This window comes from Scophthalmus maximus, chromosome 12 (assembly GCF_022379125.1).
Source record: "Scophthalmus maximus strain ysfricsl-2021 chromosome 12, ASM2237912v1, whole genome shotgun sequence".
Classification (NCBI taxonomy): domain Eukaryota; kingdom Metazoa; phylum Chordata; class Actinopteri; order Pleuronectiformes; family Scophthalmidae; genus Scophthalmus; species Scophthalmus maximus.
The window spans coordinates 15411988-15432246 of record NC_061526.1 but is presented as its reverse complement, the minus strand read 5'-3'; the positions used below and the strand labels follow the sequence as shown (position 1 = coordinate 15432246).

The window sequence follows — 20259 nt, the reverse complement described above, 5'->3', positions numbered from 1 at the left end:
GCACCTTTAGCAAATGAAATGGCAAAATTTTTCTCTCATTCATCTGTATTTCAACCTGCTGCACTGAGAGTTTGCGATTTCATCTAAAGGCGGTGAAGGAGCTGATGCTCTCACCCGCTGCAGCTTACATTAACCTGCCAGACAAATGCTGGTCAGCTGTTTCTGCAGCTTACTACCCTGCACAGAGTTGTTTTCGTGAATGAAGTCTGTGCTAACATCAGTGGTCACACACATCAACATGAAATTAAAATCTGGGAAACCAAAGGTTATACAATATAGTGCAGTGCAGAGTAATCATAGAACTGATAGGATATATAAACTCCCGATAAGTTACTAAGACCGTTACTTGCAAGACAAATTGTATTTAAAAATGAAAAAAGACTTGCATCGACATGCCCACCAATGTTGTCACGATTCCTACTGAACAACCGGCTAATTTTTGGTGCCGGCTCTGAATCACATTTTCAGGTTCCGAGCCAGTTTTTCCTTTGTTGAAATAAAGTTCCAAACGGTTCAAAGTACGCAAACCGGAACAAAGCCCGTTCCCTGTTGGTGGAAAAGGGCTAACAGAGAGACTCATTACTGGAGATCTTATGTAAGTGGAGACAGCATCACTCGGCTCCTGCACTGGTACATTAAAGTGCTACCTAGGAATAGGTCTGCATGACTCAGCAACAGCTGTTAGGGAAAGAAATCATAATGTGGAGCTTGTTCAGTCTGCTGAAAATGTATAGCAGCTGGAGACAGTAACGTCATTATGTCCAACAAGAACCTCTTCATATTTACAAAATGTCATTAACTCTCGCCTGGGTCTTAAACATTGAGACAAAAATTAACCCACTGGAGTAAAAACACAATCATACCTTGTCCCCCCCCCCCCCCCTTTTTAGGTTCTTCCAGCTCGCACCTCTGTCTCCCTCACCTTGCAGTGCACACCTCTACATGGATGGTGACTGATTGGGAGGCTAATGACATGTGAATAATGAATGCTAATTCAATACAGGGACACATGGGAGCTCACCCAGGACTGCCTCCTTCCCCTCACCTGTGCTAAGTGTTGCACATATAAATGGGATTGTAGGAGACCACGAGAAGGAGTTGCTCAAACTCGAAAAAATAGTAGTGACCAGTATCCACCAAAAGTGCCACGGGACAAAGTGGGATACTGGGAGTGAAGCCAAGTTTAGGTGTTCCCTCTATGGAGCATCAATGGAGCAGGGATGACTTGGGCGGCGTGTTCACACTTTGTTTTTACGATAGTAAGCCACATTCCGATGCATGTATACAACAACGATAATATATTAAAAATCAGTTTCGATTATGGCGCTCATTTGCTAAATACTAGTACTCAAAGTACTAAAGTGTATATTTGGGTGAACATGTTCCAAACTAGGAAATCCACATCTGGTCCAGGGAGGAACCGAGTGGCTTGATTATGTAAAAACAGAAGCTGAATAAATTCACACCATCGAAATGTAACGTAACATTTTAATAAAATTATCAGTCTTTGATGACATCAATGGGCTCTTTTCAGTGAGTATCGTGATACTATCAAGCTTTTTTTTGTCGGCTAGTTGTATATATACCCATTTGTGCTTTGGAGGTGGAGGCCCAAGCTTAACTCTTTATAATTTATATCCTTTTAAGTCCAAGTGGACCAAGTCCAAGTCTCTAAAGCCGCAAAAAAAAATCCCCTGTGTTGGAGTAAACACATAACTGACCTCAGAGATCACACAAACGGGCTTTGTGTCCCATCTGCTTATTAAACTCGATGACAGTAATAATCTGAATACCAGTAGAAATACCAGTAAATGTAAATCCCCTCTCCTGCCATGACTAGCATGCACCCCGCCCTCTGTGGTTGCTGAAACATAATCAACAGGCAAGCTGAGCGCCATGGGATGTGCAGAGCAGGGCAGGGAGAACGCCAGAGCTGGCCCCGGTGAAACAAACAGAAACCCCTCTGGGCGAGAGAGAAGGAAAGCAAACAGGCACAGATGTACTGTGGCAGCAAACGTGATGAGATAGGATCCTGTGTGAGTCGCCCCCCCCCCCCCCTCATGGCCATTTATTGCAGAGGCAGCTCATCCTGCTGACCTGGCATCTTGCTCTATTAACATACCCAGAAATTGATTAGGTTTTACTGCATGAAACCTTGAGGGGAAAATAAAGACAACAAAAGGGCAAAACCTCTTTCGTGTGGTTTCTAGACATCATCTAGCGAGCAATCGCAGCACTGGATGAGATCCAGATGAGATCTGTGAGCTCAGCAGATGACTGGCCAAATATACAGTATCAGACTTCATTGAAATCAAACGTTTTCCAACCGGCTGAGGTTCGATGAAGTCTGAGTTTATGGACTTAAAAACTATCCAGGATTTTCAGTACAGAGGATTTTTGTGATATCTTTCTCTCCTCAAAGTATCATTTTGAACAAAATTCTTTGCCTTCACTTTCTACTACTGACAGCTGTTTTCATCATCTTAACATTTTTGTTCGTAGCAATATACAATTAGTGTGACTTCAAATCAGGTTGTTTTTTGTGGGGGGAAAATTTAAAATTTAAAATCTGATTCAGCACATAAAATGATGACCCATATATATTCCATAGGTCCAAAACAAAATGCAAAATTTGAATGCACCATTATCTCGTCAAACACGAATACTCTGCATTACCTTGGTGTGCTGAGACTGTCCACTCGTCTCCATCATCTTCAGACGCACCAGGCTACACAATCTCCTCACGAGGTTTCCTTTTGAGCAGGATTCTCGAAGGACAACCAATTTAAAATTCTCAAGGACATTAATGCTTCAGTGCTGCTACCAAACATACGAATGTAAATCAAGAGAACAGGGGGAGGGGGAAAAGTCCTGTCTGCTAGTAATGACAGTCCCCCTTACAAAGACGCAGGCAGGGCAAAATATTAACTACATACGCTGTAGCAAAAACAATGCAAGGAGGGTGGATTTGATTACATGTACAGTAAGCTTGTGTTTGTGTTGGAAACTTGCATCTCAGGTGGCATGCAGCTGGACGGATTACTTCAGATCTACCTGGATGGAAGCAGAGGGAAGTGTCCAATAAAATGTTCAAAACAGGTAGTGAAGCTAAATTATAAGTTCTCTTTTTTATATTCTTCAAAAGCAGCTTGGTAGAAATACTGAGTTTGCCCTCAATCAAATGGCAACTAATTAGGTTTCTGAACAGAACAATGGACATAAATACCAAGCTCACTCTCCTTTTCAGCTGCACCCGATAAGCCTCTTGCATTACGCTCAAAGTAAAAAAGATTTATTCCTATTAAAAAAATTAATGTTGACCAAAATGTTTCCAAGCAGTTCCAGATGAATTCCAGGGCTGCCTAAAACCTTGTCAGACTAGTTTGACATTTGGCCAAAAATTGACAACTTAAAACTTAAACCAATGACCGCGACTGCATCAGAGCTCGTGTTTGACGTCGGTGATGCCGCTCATGGGCAAAACATTACTCTAACAAAACACATTTATAGCAACCTGACATCACCAGCATTTCTTTTGGCTTCTGTTTAACCAGGGATGGTTGTCTAAACACACTTTTCCCCCCAGCAAAATCCCCCACATGCCAACAAAGTTACACAAGCGGCAAGTGATGAGTAACCAGTAACACCGCAGTTGTTCAAAGTCGACTGATAAGACGTCTTGTTTGGAGGGTAGAGTTGAGCAAGGGGTAAAACGGAGGTTTTGAGGGGAAAAGTTGTTGACAATTCCTGGGTTCGAAGTAATATTTATTTCCCTTTTCCGCCCTATGAGCATGTATCAGAGGAGGATATTGTCATTTAAGACTGCCGTGTGTACTCAGCTGCAACTATAAAGATACAACAATGTCTTCACAGCTGCGCTGTCTGCAGAGTTTCCACATGAGTCGCATATGAAAGCCCTCTCCTTACAGGTTTCCTCTGGGGGGGGGGTTTCCTCTGAACATTTTACTTTCTCAAAATTAAGCCTCTGTCTATACAACCCCATAAAGTAAAAGGCTTTTCCAGTACATTCACAGCTTGCTTTTATTTCTTTTTTCTTTTTGAAGTTGTTGCCCACCAGAAGAGATTCGTCTTCTGTGCATTTCCAGACGTATGTAGGAAGGAACTTGATCCTAATCAAACACAATGGGGTCATGGGATGGAGCAGAGACCCCTGCAGCAGCACAACACTGGGCCTCTCGAGCCGTCAGCTGGGTTCTAAGGTCCTCGCCTGTCTCTTACCTCGGCACATGGAAACATGTCACCTGAGCCTCACCTTTGACTCTCGCCGAATTTGAGCGTGATTATTGTTGCGGTGTCAAAAGATGGACACAATTGGTTGAAAGATTTTCTTAGATCCGAGTGGCTTATAGATCTAAATGCAAAGTGTGATGTTCGAAAGCCACCGTACAAACAAACTGTACAATAGCACGACGTCATTTACGCTTGTCATTTTTGTTCGCTGGCCTTTGTGTACCATCGTACAACCTGCTGCATAACTCCCCTGCGCGGGCCTACAGCCTGAGGGCGTACAGTAGCTCGTTCTCAGACTGCCACGTTCACTTACCTGAGCAGGGAGAGACAGAAAGCAGAGGGGTTACAGCATCGCTCAGAGGAGACTGCCGCTGACAAGCGGTAATGTGGTGTAAAGAAAATTGAAATTTGATGACGTTCACAGAGCCTAAATGGCAAGCTTACTTTGGCTCCATTTGCTGCAATGTATGCAGACTAAAAACAATTTTGGCACTGCCTTGTTTGACCACAGTTCACACTCAGCCCCAACTGCTCAACAAAGCCATACGACTTCTATATATTTTTATATGCTTATGTCCTTCTGAGCTTCTGATTCATTTCTATGCCATTTCAACAAACGAGCACAGCCTGGAGAGACGGCGATTCCTCCCGTCCCACCGGAGACGACTGTGACGGCTCTACCATCTGCTGCCACATATCATTGCAGGAACACACCTCAAATAAATACTTATATAAAAGATACTTGCATGCAGTGTCATGTTCTACCGCAGTTTTCAGTTTTTCAAGCTTTACTACCCTGCTCAAGAGGAATCAGGGGGAATGTGTGAGAGGGGATCGGGTAAACAAAAAAGTTATCTCAGCATAAAAATCCTATTTGAAGACCAGCAGTTCAGGAAAAACGTTGAAAACACTTGTCAGTGACAGTTCCAGTTCATCATCGGTCTGAGAGAGGAAATGTTGTTTCTTGTTCGTGGTATTTACTGGAACCAAGCAACAAACTACAGAGCAGACAATCTGCTTCCTGTTTACAGCGGCATGCACAGGCCATGAGTGGTCATGTGACATGCATTTTCAGGTGCGTTAGTATGGACAGAGATTACTACTGACACAGAGCTAAAACGCTTGTGGGGACAGAGATCGTTTGAGTTGTAAAACAACGTTTAAAAAGGATTAGCATGGATGGAGACTACACTTAGTCAAAAAATCTGTCTACCTGCTGATATAGTGGTTACAGTCTGTCATCCGGTGACTGAAACCAACATCTTCCAGTCAGCTCGGAAACCTACCCTGAACAGGGGTAGAGACGTGCCCTAGAGGCAAACCAGGCCAGGCCAGCAGAGACCTGGGGCAACTGACGGGAGAAAAGGGGAAGGAAGTGTTCTCCACCAGGACCAGTGGAGGCTGTTTATACCTCGTCATGCCGCTCCCCTCTGGGATGGGGGAGGTACAACCTGTCCTCCAGCCTGGAGAGACACACTGGACTTCTATATAAATGTATAAGTATATCTTGTATAAGAGTCAGGACTGGGCATCAAAAGACAAACTATTTTATGGTTCATGCTTGTATTTTTTGTATGATTTTTTTTTTTTTTACTTGTCACACTTTGACACAGCAGACAGCAGTTCAACACTGTCAAAATTAATTATAAAAAGATGATTACTATATGAAATTTAAAAACAAAATCTTTTTAGCTGACAATTCAATTGGTAGATGATTTTAAATGAAGACCGGGGAGTGATAATGACATTGTCATAACAAACAATAAAAATGGATACACAAGCACTTTTCAAGACTGAACATAAACAGTCCAAACTGGACCGAAACTAAACACAACGTACTTGTGACCGGTTTGAAAGTTGACTCAAAACAAGAGTTGCTACTACATTATTTGAAAGTAAATGTTGTCACAATACCTACTCTGTTCTGGGAAGCTAGCGCTGACCAGGAAATCTCATGGTACCAGACAGACACACAGTCTGCATCGGCGATAGATGGACGATGGTGTTGGCACAAAGCAGCTCGGATCAGTCAGACTTGTGACAAGCTTCCATCCAGACATATGGACAGTGGACAACATCTGCAGCCTCAGACGACTTTCACCAGCATATAACCAGCGGCTTTCTTAAATGGTCCCATCTTTTATTTTTCCCCCCTATAGTGCCTGGCTGTGGTGTCAGGCCAAGTTTCCATGTGATGATGGCTGTATAATAGCTGATGCTGACTAAACAAAGTTAAAAGGAGAACACACACAGGCAGGGAAGATGAGACAGGTCTAAGTGCAAGGATGAATACTCTCAAATCCAAGGGCCAATGGGCTGGTAATAGCTTTATGTTTAGATGTGGTCCGCCAAAAGGTCTGGAAATCAAGTGATTGTGTAAAAAAAAAAAAAAAAAAAGATGAAGAAAAAATAGAGACTCCAAGCAGGGAGAGGAAAAGAGGAACATGTTCTGTTAGCAGCTTAACGCTACAAACAAAATGTCTGGAAATATCCTCAAAGCTAAATCCTAAAAGTGCTTCGGCCAGACTGTCCCCAATCTGGGAGCAATCAAGGAAAAGGAAATTACAACACCACAAAAGCCTCTGACAAAGCAGTAAAAGAATAAGAAGGATGTCTGGTGTTCTATACTATACATTACATAATTATTATTAGAAAAGTCTGTAAAAGAGGATGAAGACCTTTATCAGATTATGGACTGCATCCATCTCGGAGTATGAAGTAGCTGCAGTATGAAGAACGCAGCTGGAGATTGCCCAAATCATACGCGTCCGGAAAAGTTCAAAAAATGTTCATACTTCAGTTCATGTCTGGAAGCGGCTTGTGGTTATAACTATACTGTAGAGACAGCTCAGAAAATGTCTGGTTTCTATTGTTGCATGTGACAATTAATTTGTTTGACACGTAGACTTGCATTGTAGGGGGTGTTTAATCTTGTTCTCGTAATTTAATTTGTTTCTGAATGATCAATTTATTGTTTTGGAATTAATAACACATGCAAACACACCCACGCAGGCTTGTTGGCAGTCAAAACCTAGTGTCTCCATCCAACTCAGTCTATAAGATCTTCCCTCAGGCACGAATAAATATCAGCAGTGTGTTGTCCAACCATCACCAGATTAGTTCAAAGAGTTTATTGGCACTGTGATGTAAAAGCACAATGTAGTGACACCTCTTTGCCTGTACATTTGGCTTCGGCTCTCAAAGTAGTCCTTTTGTTTAGCAGTCTTTTAGGTCTGCGTGAGAGGCTGCAGGACAAAGCAGCGGGTGACTTTTCAGATCTCCCACGCACGGCCCTCTGTGGACGATGTGCACTTACTCATTCCTTCTTTTCTCTGTGTTTTAGTCACTTCAACATCCGTTTTGCCTTCTTCCTTCCTTCTTTCCTACTGTTAAAGCTCACGTCCCTTAAACAGCATGATGCAGACTGGAATAGTAGAGCATGGTTTACTGTGTGCATGTTTTTTAACAAGCCATCGGATGACGCACCCGAGAGCCGTGGAACCTTTATGTCAGTGTTTTCAACTGCTATTCCTGGATTACTATCGTGCTTGTGTGGAAGAAATTCCAAAAATAGACTGTAGCAGACAGAGAGGTGTCTATGTATTTCTCCCTCTGCTCGTCTCCCCGTGTCTTACTACCGCCACGTCACATAGTCTCACCCTTTTTTTACAACTTCGCTGCATCTGTAATTAAAGCTAGATCAAACCACAATCGCAGCTACGGTGCCCTCAAGTTCAACTCACACCATTATTGTCTGAGGATAATTGTAGGAGCTGTATACTGCCTCAGACTGGTAACAAGAGGAAAAACCAAATGAACCATGCTGACGGGTTTCCTGGTCTTGACGGAGCACGCTGCTGATGACATCCTTGCAGAGTGTATGTCACACCCCCGGGCCACGCTGCCCCTGGGTGACTGCTGGCTTCATTTAGAAAAGAGCAGTGGATTTTGATTTGTGTACTAGTAGTAGTATGAATAGTGGTCTCAGTTTCTATAATGGGTAACCGAGGCGAACAGTAAAGGGGATAAACACTTTTCATTGTAAATACCATTTTATTTTGCTGTTCATTTCTGTGTTATTGTAGGAAATTTGAGTAGAAATATGATTGTAGTCATCAGGATTAATTGAAATGTACAGAGGAACATTTAATCTATCTATACCTTGTTATTTAATTCATGAATATATATAAGCTGGTCAGACTTTATATACCCACTTACCAAGTAAAGTCAGTTGAGCTTTAATTGGCCAGCAGGGGGACAGTGTCTCATCACCCTCCTGTTTAGTTACTGTCTAACGTATTAAACACACATACGATGACTAGAGTTACTAATTAGAATCAACAGCAGCGAAACAAGTTCCTTTCTCATACACAGCATTCAGTGCAAAAGATTCTGATGTTTGTAGGCTCATTAATAAATCATTGAAACAAAAATGTAACAGCAGCCATTTTAAAAAACCGATCCGGTGTATACTGTGGAAATCAGGGTGACAACAACAACAGCCTCTGGAGGAGCCAGTGGCAGAGATCAAGGCCTGAGGTCGAACCGCTGGAAAAGACCAGGCAGACAAAAAACAGGCGTACGACTCTGGCATGGAGGCCTGGCTTTTAGCTCTGGCACTGCACACGGGCAGAGGAACCGACAGGCAGCACGTAAAGGCAGAGAGGAGATACGTGGAACACAGATAAAAACACACATGTATACAGTTTATTCAGAAGGGGATGCAGAGACTGTGAATGTATGCATGAGTATGGGGGGTATGTATTTCAGCCAGCTGTTCTGACCTTGACGTGCCATTTCAATAGGGTCAATATGGTGCTATGTCACGCCAATTGACAAATATACAGTTATCGATATGGCAAAGTGTTTTTATGCTACATAGGAGATGCAACAACAACAAAAAGAGAAAAATGAGAGAGTGACTGGAGTGAAAAAAGAGAGAGTGAGTCCTGAAAGGGAAGGTGGCGATTCCAACTGTGGCTCATTTATTCGCCTCTCATCCAATAGTCAATGATTCCCGAACCCCTCTGACCAATAGAAGCATGAGAAGGAAGGAGGAAGCAGCTAGTGCGAGGTGGTCGGCCCAGTGTGTGCGCGCTGTGCGTGTGTGTGTGTATCAGGGCGCAGCATGCTGCCCTGAGGGAGCTGTGATGTAAGAATGGCTCCTGCTGATTTATATACACAGACAAGTGCTCAGACTGTAAATAATGGCACACATGCATGCACGCACGCATACACACACACACAGTCACGGGTAGAATACGCTCACACATACACAAACACACACCCTTTACCGTGCATACACTTTGCAGTTACTGAGCCCACATGCAATTACCAGTGCTTTGACACGTGCCCCCACACACTTCTACTAAAAACAAATGTCAGCTCTGAGGAAGCACAAGAGGAAATACTGTATATTCCTTCAGAAATGTGAAAAAGACAAAGAAACTTCTGAAAAGTATGTTCATTTATGCACTTGGTCAGGGCTCCTTTGTATCAAATTTCACTTTCTTACTTAATTGACAAAAAAACATTGCACTTTTTCCACAATAAGCGCTTCTTTTTTCCATCCCAAAATTTGAATTTCAAAACAATATCGGTACTTGTTTACAAGATCCTGCGGCCCTGATTGACCGCAGTACCGCTATAAAACTATGGAAAGTATCAACGGCCATCTGATGTGTGCATGAGAACAACCTCTGTCCTTCTGATACGGTCCAATGGTCCTTATAAATGCCAGGGACACTGATATGAGAGGAGAACAGGCAATGAATGACGGGGGCTTAGTGACAGATTAAACCCCACCTGCTTCTTAACAGAAAGGGAGGAGGCGACAGCAGCCTGCACACTCGGTGCCTCCTCTCATGTTTTCCTCTCCGTCACATGCTGCCCCCTTGTTATCTGCCACTGAACGGAGGGAGAAGGGCCAAGAATGCCTGCTTCACTTGTCCTTCAAGGACACGTCGGAGCTTTCATCGGGCTTCTGGCTTACTCCTGAGCAAACCACTGTTTTTGAGCACTAATTTACACATTAATCATGACATTCTCAATTTTTAATAATGAGATTTCAGAATTTTAGGCAGCTACGTTTGCTTCAGGTAAATGTGGTTTACCCTAAAAGGAGAACTACATTAACATTGAATTATTATATTATCTTCAACTAGTCTAACCTAAGCCACACACACACACACACACACTTCAGTTGTGTAACAGGCTCCATGGAGACCAAAATAGGGCACAGTTTAGAGCCCCACTGCTTAGTGATCCCTAACGACGCAGGTCAAACAAGCTCCATTCACACCGACAGCGAAGCGATCAGCGTTACTATTGATCAGATGGTTTACAAATCTCTACATGGCTCTTGGAAATCAGAGAGAAAATAAACCACGGCATACAGTAGATAATATTTGACCCGGCGACGGATCAACGGCCCTATGGCTTTCACGCAAATTAAACCGAGAAGCTGCATGTACCGTTCGATCCATATCCATCAACTTATCTATACACCCATGCGATCATCTGTCTCCATCAGGACACACTTTTCACCGATAACGCCCGCTTTTTCTACCACTTGGGCTCCGAAGAGGAAATGAATCCTTTCATCAGATTTAAAAACAATTGTTAATGTGTGTCATTAACAGAAATTAAACCCTTAAATAAGCATAAAAAAGAAGGAAAGAAAGATTTAATAGCCACAAAAGGCTGCAAATTCTGGAATTGCATTTAATTAAGAGTGAAGCAATTCTTCAATACTTATTAGGCTAGATTTGGATTTTTTTTTTTATCCTCTTGACAAAAGCTCTTTATCACTGAATGCTAGCAAAAAAACACATGCAATGTGAGGAAATTAATCATGTAAAGCTGCTCTGGATCAATATATATAAATATATATACAATGGATCAAATAACTGAATAATGTGAAAGGAGTGATGAACCCTGCGCCCCTTTGGAGTGCAGCTGGATGAGTATTGGACGTTTGTGAGGTTTCACGGCTTTGCCGACAAAGTGTCTACAATATACTGTACATCACCCATCAGTTTTGTGTGTGACGTTAACACCACCTTGTTACCTTGTTATTGACAACATTCAATATTTTTGAAAGATTTATGGGCGGTTCAGGTGATGTTTAATTTGCAGGTGTTTGAAACTCCACCCAAAGCCCCTTTTTTTCCCACCTGTATGACATTTGACATGTGGTTGCACTCCACAAAACCATAAAACCTACTGTACACTTTTGGTAACAGGGCTCAAAGCTGTTCCTACAGGACAGCTTTGTAAAAGGATTTTTGTCATTTGTTGCTGTTCGGATATTTGTGCAATGTATAGCAACATGACCTACTAACAGTATACTGAAGTGTCACATTTTCATTTCTAAAAAAAATTTCAATAAGAATTTGCATGTCTGCTAAGATGCTTCAGCCTCAGCTGCTCTGGGGGTGTTGGTGGTTGGGTCTGACTAATAGGAAGCGGGGCAGACAGATGGATGTGTGGGGCTTCATTTCAGCCTTTGTGAGGGCCCTTTTGTGAGGCAGCACTTTTTGTACACAATGTTGGCTCTTTGTTCGCATGCAGGGCTTGAGTATGGAGCTGCATTCCTCGTCATGCTGCATAGCTAGTTCATGTCCACTGCTGTCTACTGATCCTGAGGCTGCACGAACACGAACACGAACACGAACACACACACACACACACACACACACACACACACACACACACACACACACACACACACACACACACACACACACACACACACACACACACACACACACACACACACACACACACACACACACACACACACACACACACACACACACACACACACACACACACACACACACACACACACACAGAGCAAATGGGTTAGTGCTCGCTCACTTATTCAACCAAGGGGTTTAAAATTTCACACGACGTTGGTTCCTTGTGAAAGGACATGTTCTAGGAAAAGGGAAAGCTCTCATTTTTCCCTTCGTTCACTGTTCCAGGAACCTGAGGCTTGCGAGGCGGCTTCAGGTGGAAAGATGTGTAACTCTATGAGCTGTACATGCTCACTCATAATCAAGCTGCAATGACGAAGCAGGAAATGAGTTACAACTGTGGCGCAACAGATTCAGATATGTGTTGTTGGTATGCTCAGGAACAGCGAAGCACAGACAGCGATACTGCGAATACCGGCCTAAGAACAGAGCAACCACATCAGGGAAATCAAATATAAGAGCCCAAGAGCCTCATGCCAGAAACCAGGGCGAAGCTGACTTGATTGTCTGCCGTACGATAAGTGTTAGGGCTCCAATATACTGAGTGTGAAAATTGAATTTGGCATGTCGAGCACAGCGCCGAGTACAAAAGCCAGAGCACTCAGGATTCACTGGTTTTGGAAAGTCGAGGTAAGACAGCTGACGTTTCGCAGGTGTCAACTTAACTTGGGAACAACACGTAGAAGGCAAACATGCAGTTAAATGGCAGACACTGAAAAAAAAACATGAACAGGAGATGAAAGGACAAGTGCGTGTGTTTTGCGTGTTTTCAATACCAGAGAGGCCAGCCGCAAATCCTTAATGTCAAGGTAACCCTCGTAAACCATTGTGTGGAAATGTCACAAAAGGTCTACTATGACCATTACAAGAGCTACAGGCCAATGCTCAAATTCCACTGACATTTATGAAAGTGCATTAACATTTAAATATGGCTTTCATTAAAGCTAATATGAGAATCTCACTCGATATTGACTCAACTTAACATCTCAGCCAGAGTGTGGCTACATGGACTCAGTGACACACCAACGACGATCTATCTGGCAACGTGGAGGTGAGAGAAACTCAAACTGGTGTTAAGTACCAGCGGGCAGTTTCCTGAGTTGGCCTCGGTGGCACGGACGAAGCTGGTGAGGGAAGTGTGATCTCACACATGCCTTTGCTGTAAGGTGTTGAGCTTTACACTGTGTGAGGGCAGACTGTACAGGAACACAATGAGGCCCTGTCTACACGAATGAGAATTTGTTGTAAATACGCGGAAGTCTTGCACGTATGGGCCTCCCGTCCAGACTCACCCGGAGTTTTCGCTGCCTGAAAACGCACTCTTTTGAATCCAGGTCCCAGGGTGGAGAAGATAAATCTCCCCCCCTGCGTTTGCGTATTTGAGTTTGTGTGAACGCCAGATATGCATACAATGATGTCATCGCCCCGCCCCGCCCCACCCCACCCCTCGTCCTCGGCATCTCCAACAACAACAATGGCGGACTACAGGCTTGTAGCCTTGTAGTCCAGTGCGAGTCGCAACAGCAGTTCGCACTCAGAATCGGACCAAACAAAGGAGTCTACTTTTCCCTTCTCACTCGCCATCTTCGTACTGTTGTTGTTGTTGTTTGGCTTCTTCTTCTTCTACGAGTATTTGTATGCTCCGCCTCTTCTTCTTCTTTTTTGGTGGAGTTCTGTAGCAGAAAACAGCGCCACATATAGGCCCGGGAATAGGTTCTACAGTGTTTCTACAGCTAGATGCGTCTTTCCAATCAATCCATCATTCGGAGAAGTTTCAGGCCCCACTGCTGAGGAAAATGGGGGGGGGGGGGAAAGATCGTTTTCGAAATATCTTGTGGTGTGGACGGGGCCTGGGACTCTGAGAAACATAGACGATGAGGCACAAAAACAATGAACCACAGAGGAAGCAGTGTCCCACGGTGGGACAGGAGTAATTGCCGAGCTGTGGTTTATTTTAAGTAAACTTTTGATTGAGGTACAGAGTATTTTTGAGTAGGCCGAAGTGATGCAATAAACAGGGCCAGCACAGAGAGGCTACATCCACACTGCTACCTTTTAGTATTAAAAAAATGCAACGCTTGTGCTACATTTACACCTGTCGTCTACACTACCCTGGAATTTTCCAGCGGCTAAAACTGAGATGTTTGGAAACGCTGCTCGACCTGTTTTAGTTTTAAAACTCTGGAGCTGCTTGGAAGTATGGACGGGCAAAACAGAGACATTTGGAAACGATGGAGTAGTCACCCGCATTCGCTGCCGGATTGGTTCTTATTACATAGAATGTAATAAGTACTTAGATGCCAAATGACACAACGGCACCACTGGGTGTTCACAAGCATTTAACTGAGGCACATTTCTTGTTCTGCTGCCTGGAAGAGTTTCAGAGTGATCCCAACATACAGCTTATTCCTTTATGTTCATCCGGCACAGTGGTTCTCAACCTTTTCGAGTAGCAACCCACCAGAATAATCAGGCTGGCGCGTGCGACCGCGACGTCAGGGAAACATTCAGCTCAGAAATGCAAAATGATACAAACGATTTTGTGTTCTTGTGAGGTAAAAGAAAAGCCACTGGGCCAAGTTTGCGAATACACGTTGGCAGCAATAAAAAAGAAAAATCAGAGCTGGAAACATACAGCTAAACTATATGAGTTGCAAATGCAAATGCTCTTGGATAAAGTTAACACTTTTGCAAGATAAGTTAACACAAGAGATTGGGAGCCGGACAAGCAGCTTTCATAAGACCGCATTCTGGCAGAGACCAGCTTTGCAGTGAGTGAGCTAAAAGCTATGAAGTTGAAACCTCGATCAGAAGGACAATTTGTGAAGGAACCGTGTTGCTACTGCAGAACCAATAGAAAAGAAAAGGTAATGAACATACTCGCGACACTGTTAAATGTGGAACAGCTGATGTGCCTTACAACCTACAACACTGTTTACTTCACTGAGCTGCAAAACAACGACGAGCTCAGAGCAACAACAACGTCCCGCTGATCAAGTTCTATAAACTGTTTGTACGCCCTGAGGATTTTCCTATTTTAAAGGAGACATTCACTGAAGTTTACGGATAGAAAGCAGGGGTCTTTAAGGTGATCTCCTGTCACTGGGTTACAAAACCAATATGAATTGTTCTGAAAAGTCCCCTTCAAGCAGGCCATGTTTGAACATGTCAATATGTGACAGGCTAGGCTATAATCAAAACCAATGTTTCATATTAATCCATAAAAAAGATATGGATGTATTCAATTCATGACAGTATTATATTTGAGGTGGAAAAATAACAAACAAACAACATGCTTCAACTGCATCAGTCTTTTGCATCAAATGGTTGAAAAGGCGAAGTAAGAGTATAAAAAACTACTTGTTTATGCAAGAGAAAGGAAGAGTACAGTCTATGATGTGGCAGTGTGAGCACCAAATATTTCTTTTAGTTCAACATCCAAAATTTAACTGGGTGACAACTGGATCTATAACCAATGGTCTGTTTCTCTCCCTCCCTCATTTTCCAGGACATTTCTCTGAATTCACACCACAGTGCAACATTCCCCCTGTTGACACACACAGCAAAAAGGACATGTGAATGTGTTTGTATGCCGTTAAAGACATACTCTATTTGTCTAATGTGGTAAAGACAGCCAGTAAACTCAGACATGCACTGAAGTCCAGACATTTTCCTGAACTTTTCCGTAGGCGCTGTAAGTTTTTCTCAAAATCTATTTGCTCAAGACAAAAGTAGGATCAGGTTATGACTACACTTTGGTGACAGCAGACAGGATCCCCTCGAGGAAAAGTGTGTGTAATTACCACTGTACGCACACAAACAGACGCAGACCAGCTCAATTGCAGAGGTGGCTCTCTCGTTTGTGAGTCACCTCTGCGATTGAGCTGGTGGAAGGAAAGTGGTGTGTTATCCTTTGTAGCCAAGGACGGCCGCAGGCAGTTAAAGATTCTCAGTGACCTTGCATGAAGATGACAATGCTGACAGGCCATGTTGAAGTGACATCTTAAACTTCCACTAGATAACTTTGTAAAGTCATTAGAACATGAATGGAAGAAACTACAAATTGGGTTATGGAACTACTGTTCATGTTTTCCTTAACCAATCACTTTTAGCTCTAATTGGATTCAACAAGTAGTATTAGCCGGCCGGCTTTTACATCTCATCACATAACAGGCCTCCACAAAGGCTTTCAACGGGCCAGGAAAAGGCAGAATAAAGAAATGTTGTCAAGTGCAGACAAATTTTTATTCTTTTTGATCCTCTTCCGCAGGGTTCAGGATCCCAGGTAGGGACAGCCACAGGTCACTGTTAGCTGGTGAACCAGTGAGCATTACCAGGAAGCCCAGCTTAAAGGAAGGTGACATAACTTTGCATCAGAGAGGGTTGTTCTTACGACACACCGTTCTCTGGAGCTGTTCAAAACTACCAGTCATTTCCAAATGTCAAAGGTCATTTTAGCACTGTGCTGGGGAAAAGTCTGGTGTTTGGTCAGCGTGTCCAACAGGTTAATCATCGGCTTCACATAAGGTATCAGTATATGCAATCAGGTTGTCAGTATCTAATCAGGTGCCCCGACAGACTTGTCCCAGCCTTAGCCAGGAACCACAAACAGTGTTTGCAGAGGTTAATGCTACTTTCCTTCCCTCCTGACCGGAGGCATCACCCAAGAACCTCTGAGAAGCTGAGAGAAATGCATGCCAAGCCATGCATGTGTTACAATGAAACTCATCATTGACTCCCAAAAGCTTACATCTGGGCCCACCTACTACAGAGAGCTGGCCTTTTAATCCCCCTCATGTGATGACATGATAGAGGCATGGATTAAAGGCTAGCCTGTCATCCAGTCACTCAGACAGTCAGGCAACACTGACTGCCTGCACACTCGCATCAGCAGCACCGCTGCTGCTGCTTCACTTACCCTTTTACTGCACCGGGCAGGCAACATTCAGCAGATGCTCAAGTCCAGGCCATGGTTGTATATCTATAATGCAGTGTGCCATATACGACGACCCACACTACCTTGTGATCTATAAATAGGCTGCAGGCAACCTTCTGTCCCACTGGATATACACTAACTGGGTTGATCAGACAAATGCAGTGACGACAGTGTATTAACATTTAATACAATCTCTGTCCCAATTTGTCTAGAGTGTCCATCATCCAGTACACAGGCTTACTGGTATCTGCATTATATAAGAAGAAGAAAAAATCAGTGACCCGTCAACTCTTACACTACCATGATCTCTTTAAATTGAAATTGATTAAAAATGATAAAAGTGTCATAGAATGGTATAAACAGAGTGACCACACACACACCCACACCCACACACACACACACACACACACACACACACACACACACACACACACACACACACACACACACACACACACACACACACACACACACACACACACACACACACACACACACACACACACAGCTCGCCTTTGAGGGAAATAATAATAATAAACAACTATGATGCTGCATTAAGGACCAGAAAATGAATAATTAACTCTCTGTACCATGGTCCTGTATGCAAACTTGGTCTCCTCAATAATCCAGATATGGTTGTTGCCATCTGGTACGTCTCGCTTCGTGCTGCCTCTCAGATGTGGTTCACCCCGTGGGCCCAGAGCTTCCAGCTGCTGGTTGACTCCCACATGCTTGCTTGCTGTGACAGTGTGAGGTAGGTAGAGCCATCTGCTCCGAGCCGCTGTCGGTCTGCAGTCCATCCTCACACTATACTATCCAGCTATTGCCCCTTGGGTCTTCTAGTGGGGATTTCCTCAGGGGTTGTCTAAGAAGATGAAATGATAGGATATTGTCGGGGGCGTAATAGTGGATGTGGGAGTTGAGTGAATCCCATCCCACTTGTTCCGTCTCTAAGTTTCACCCTACTCTATGTCTGACAACTCCCATACACTTTAACATATGTTTGTAGTGAAAACACACTAAACAAGTATTTTTTGCTTTGACTGCAAAAGCCTGGACCACACGCAATGTGTTGTTGCAGATGATTTGACTGCACTGGTTGGGGTTTGAACCTGCAGCCCCGATCGGGTATGTGAGATCACTCAGCCAAAACCCCTGAGTTGCAGTGTCTGTCGCTAGCACGTCTCTTAACATTGTCGGGGAGTGATGTTTACAAACTGCACACACAGTGTCGTGAGATGTGGTCCGCACCTTTTTTTTTTTTTTCGCTTTACAGAGCGAGGGCTGCGTCGAAAAAACAGGTTTCTTTCCAGCGTGCACACAGAACCGACAGCAAGCAGTCAGTGAGGAAAGAATTTTACAAAAAGTGTATTGGATTAAAATTGCTTACTGCCCCTTTAAAACCTAAACTTTCAACATCACATCTCACCATAAACGCATCTAAAAATCAATGCCTTCAATCTGACCACCGCTGATAAAAGCGCACCACGCTGACCACGGGCTATAAATCACTGTCGACTATTAATAATTACTTGGATCAAAGGGAATGAAGCTGGCAGCCTCCTCAAAAGGATCCCTTATCAAAATTCGTCTCTTTCCTTGAACGTTGCCCCGCATATCCACTCCTGTCCTAATCAAGACTTTGCGAGATGCAGAAAGATAATTTGCATTCAGGGCACAGACGCAGCAAAGGCAGTATTTTTGGGACCCCGGCTTGCCAAGAAAGATACGCTCAGCGAGTCTGACCTTTGACTTGAGTCACAAGAGAAGGAGCTCCTGTCACTGAAGTATCAGTCCAAGGTGCTCTGAAGGTTAAATCAGAGAACTGAGTGATGGGAGTTCACATTGTTGCTCACACTTTCTGCGGTGGCAGTGCATCAGTCAGAATAAACTTACCACGCCATATATATATATATATATATATATATATATATATATATATATATATATATATATACACACACACATATATTTACTTTAGGCAGTGATATGTGAATATCCTTATTATGCTGACCTGAGGTCAAGCAAGAAGCAAAGATGAACTGACCTGCCTGTCAGATACAACAAGCACACAGTCCAGCATAATAATGACATTTTGTTCAGGATTAACATCATGCAGCGACCTGAAATGACACATCAAAGCTCCTTGAGATAAACCCAGCATACAGTCAGTATATCATGTGCTAGCACCGTGAAGAAATATGGTCCCACGTGCACTATAAGGGGAAGTCACCCCCCCCCCCCCCCCCCCCCTTCTTTCTTCAAACTACTGACCCAGCAGGACGCCTGGTACGTGTGCCTGGTTAAAGGCACGTTAGTAACTCATGATTTCATTCAGGTTGTGTCATTCAAACAGCACCAGGATCAGTATTCCGTGTGGCTTCATTATTATTTTTCCCTGACCACAGACCTTTTCAGAAAGTCGTTTTCCTTCGTATAAACACCGCACCGACAGAACTTGTGACAGCAGTCGATCGCTCTGTAAAGCCAAGTGAAGACTTAGCTTTGTCGGCCAGAATCGAATCGGGCACTCGTGTGTTTGTTTTTAAAGTGCGTTTGCCTCGACGTGGTTACTAACACGGACGACCACCCTCATTCGGAGCGTCAACTGTCACAGCTCGATCAGCCCCGAGGAACCAGCTAGCCCGTTAGCATCGTCACACACTACCAGCTCCTCCGGGGAGCCGTCACTGCGGCGAGGTGCTCGGCGCTGGTTCGACGACAGCAGCGACAGCAGCGGTTATGGAGGAGAGGGACAACGCGCCGTCCTCTCCACTGACCTTTTTCATGCGCGGAGCCTCGGCCACGGTTCCGTCGCGGTTGACGAAAGCCTCCCCGCCGTTCTGCTGCGGGTCCGGCCGCTTCATAGCCGACGCCTGCGGCATCTTCGCGGGGTTCGGGGTGAGCAAGCCCAGGCTGCCTTCCCCGGCTTTCGCGGAGGGCTCCGCTGCAGGGGAGGCGGCGGCGGCGGCGGAGAAGCCGGCCTCGTGCGGGTCGCCCCGGCCGAGGCTCTTGCCCTCCGACGTGGGGGTCACCGGAGAGTCGGTCGGCAGGTGTTTGCCGGTGGGCACGTCTTTGAGGTCGACCTCGGCCATTTTCGCTGCCACAACCTGGACTGACATCGCCGCAGTTTGACAAAGTCCTTCTTCCAGCGCACAGATAGCAGCGAGCGGAGCGGATGTGAGCGGAGCGACGGCGGCCGAATTGCATTGTGGTCCTCGTAGTTCCCCTAAGTGTGTCAACTCCTGACCCCCGTGGGCCACCGTCGCCTCACATGATGAATCCACGACTGACGTTACCACAGCGTTTATC

The 20259-nt window shown here is 44.3% G+C and overlaps 1 protein-coding gene across 1 annotated transcript in view; it reads right to left on the bottom strand.

Annotated features, from left to right (window-relative positions):
* The window catches only part of ahcyl2b (adenosylhomocysteinase like 2b), a 37268-nt gene extending 17044 nt beyond the window's left edge, over positions 1-20224 (bottom strand). The window contains exon 1 of the mRNA XM_035650081.2: positions 19728-20224. Within this exon, the coding sequence (XP_035505974.2) occupies positions 19728-20069 (342 nt within the window). The 5' untranslated portion in view covers positions 20070-20224. The remainder of the gene's footprint in view (positions 1-19727) is intronic.
* Positions 20225-20259: the final 35 nt, after the last annotated feature.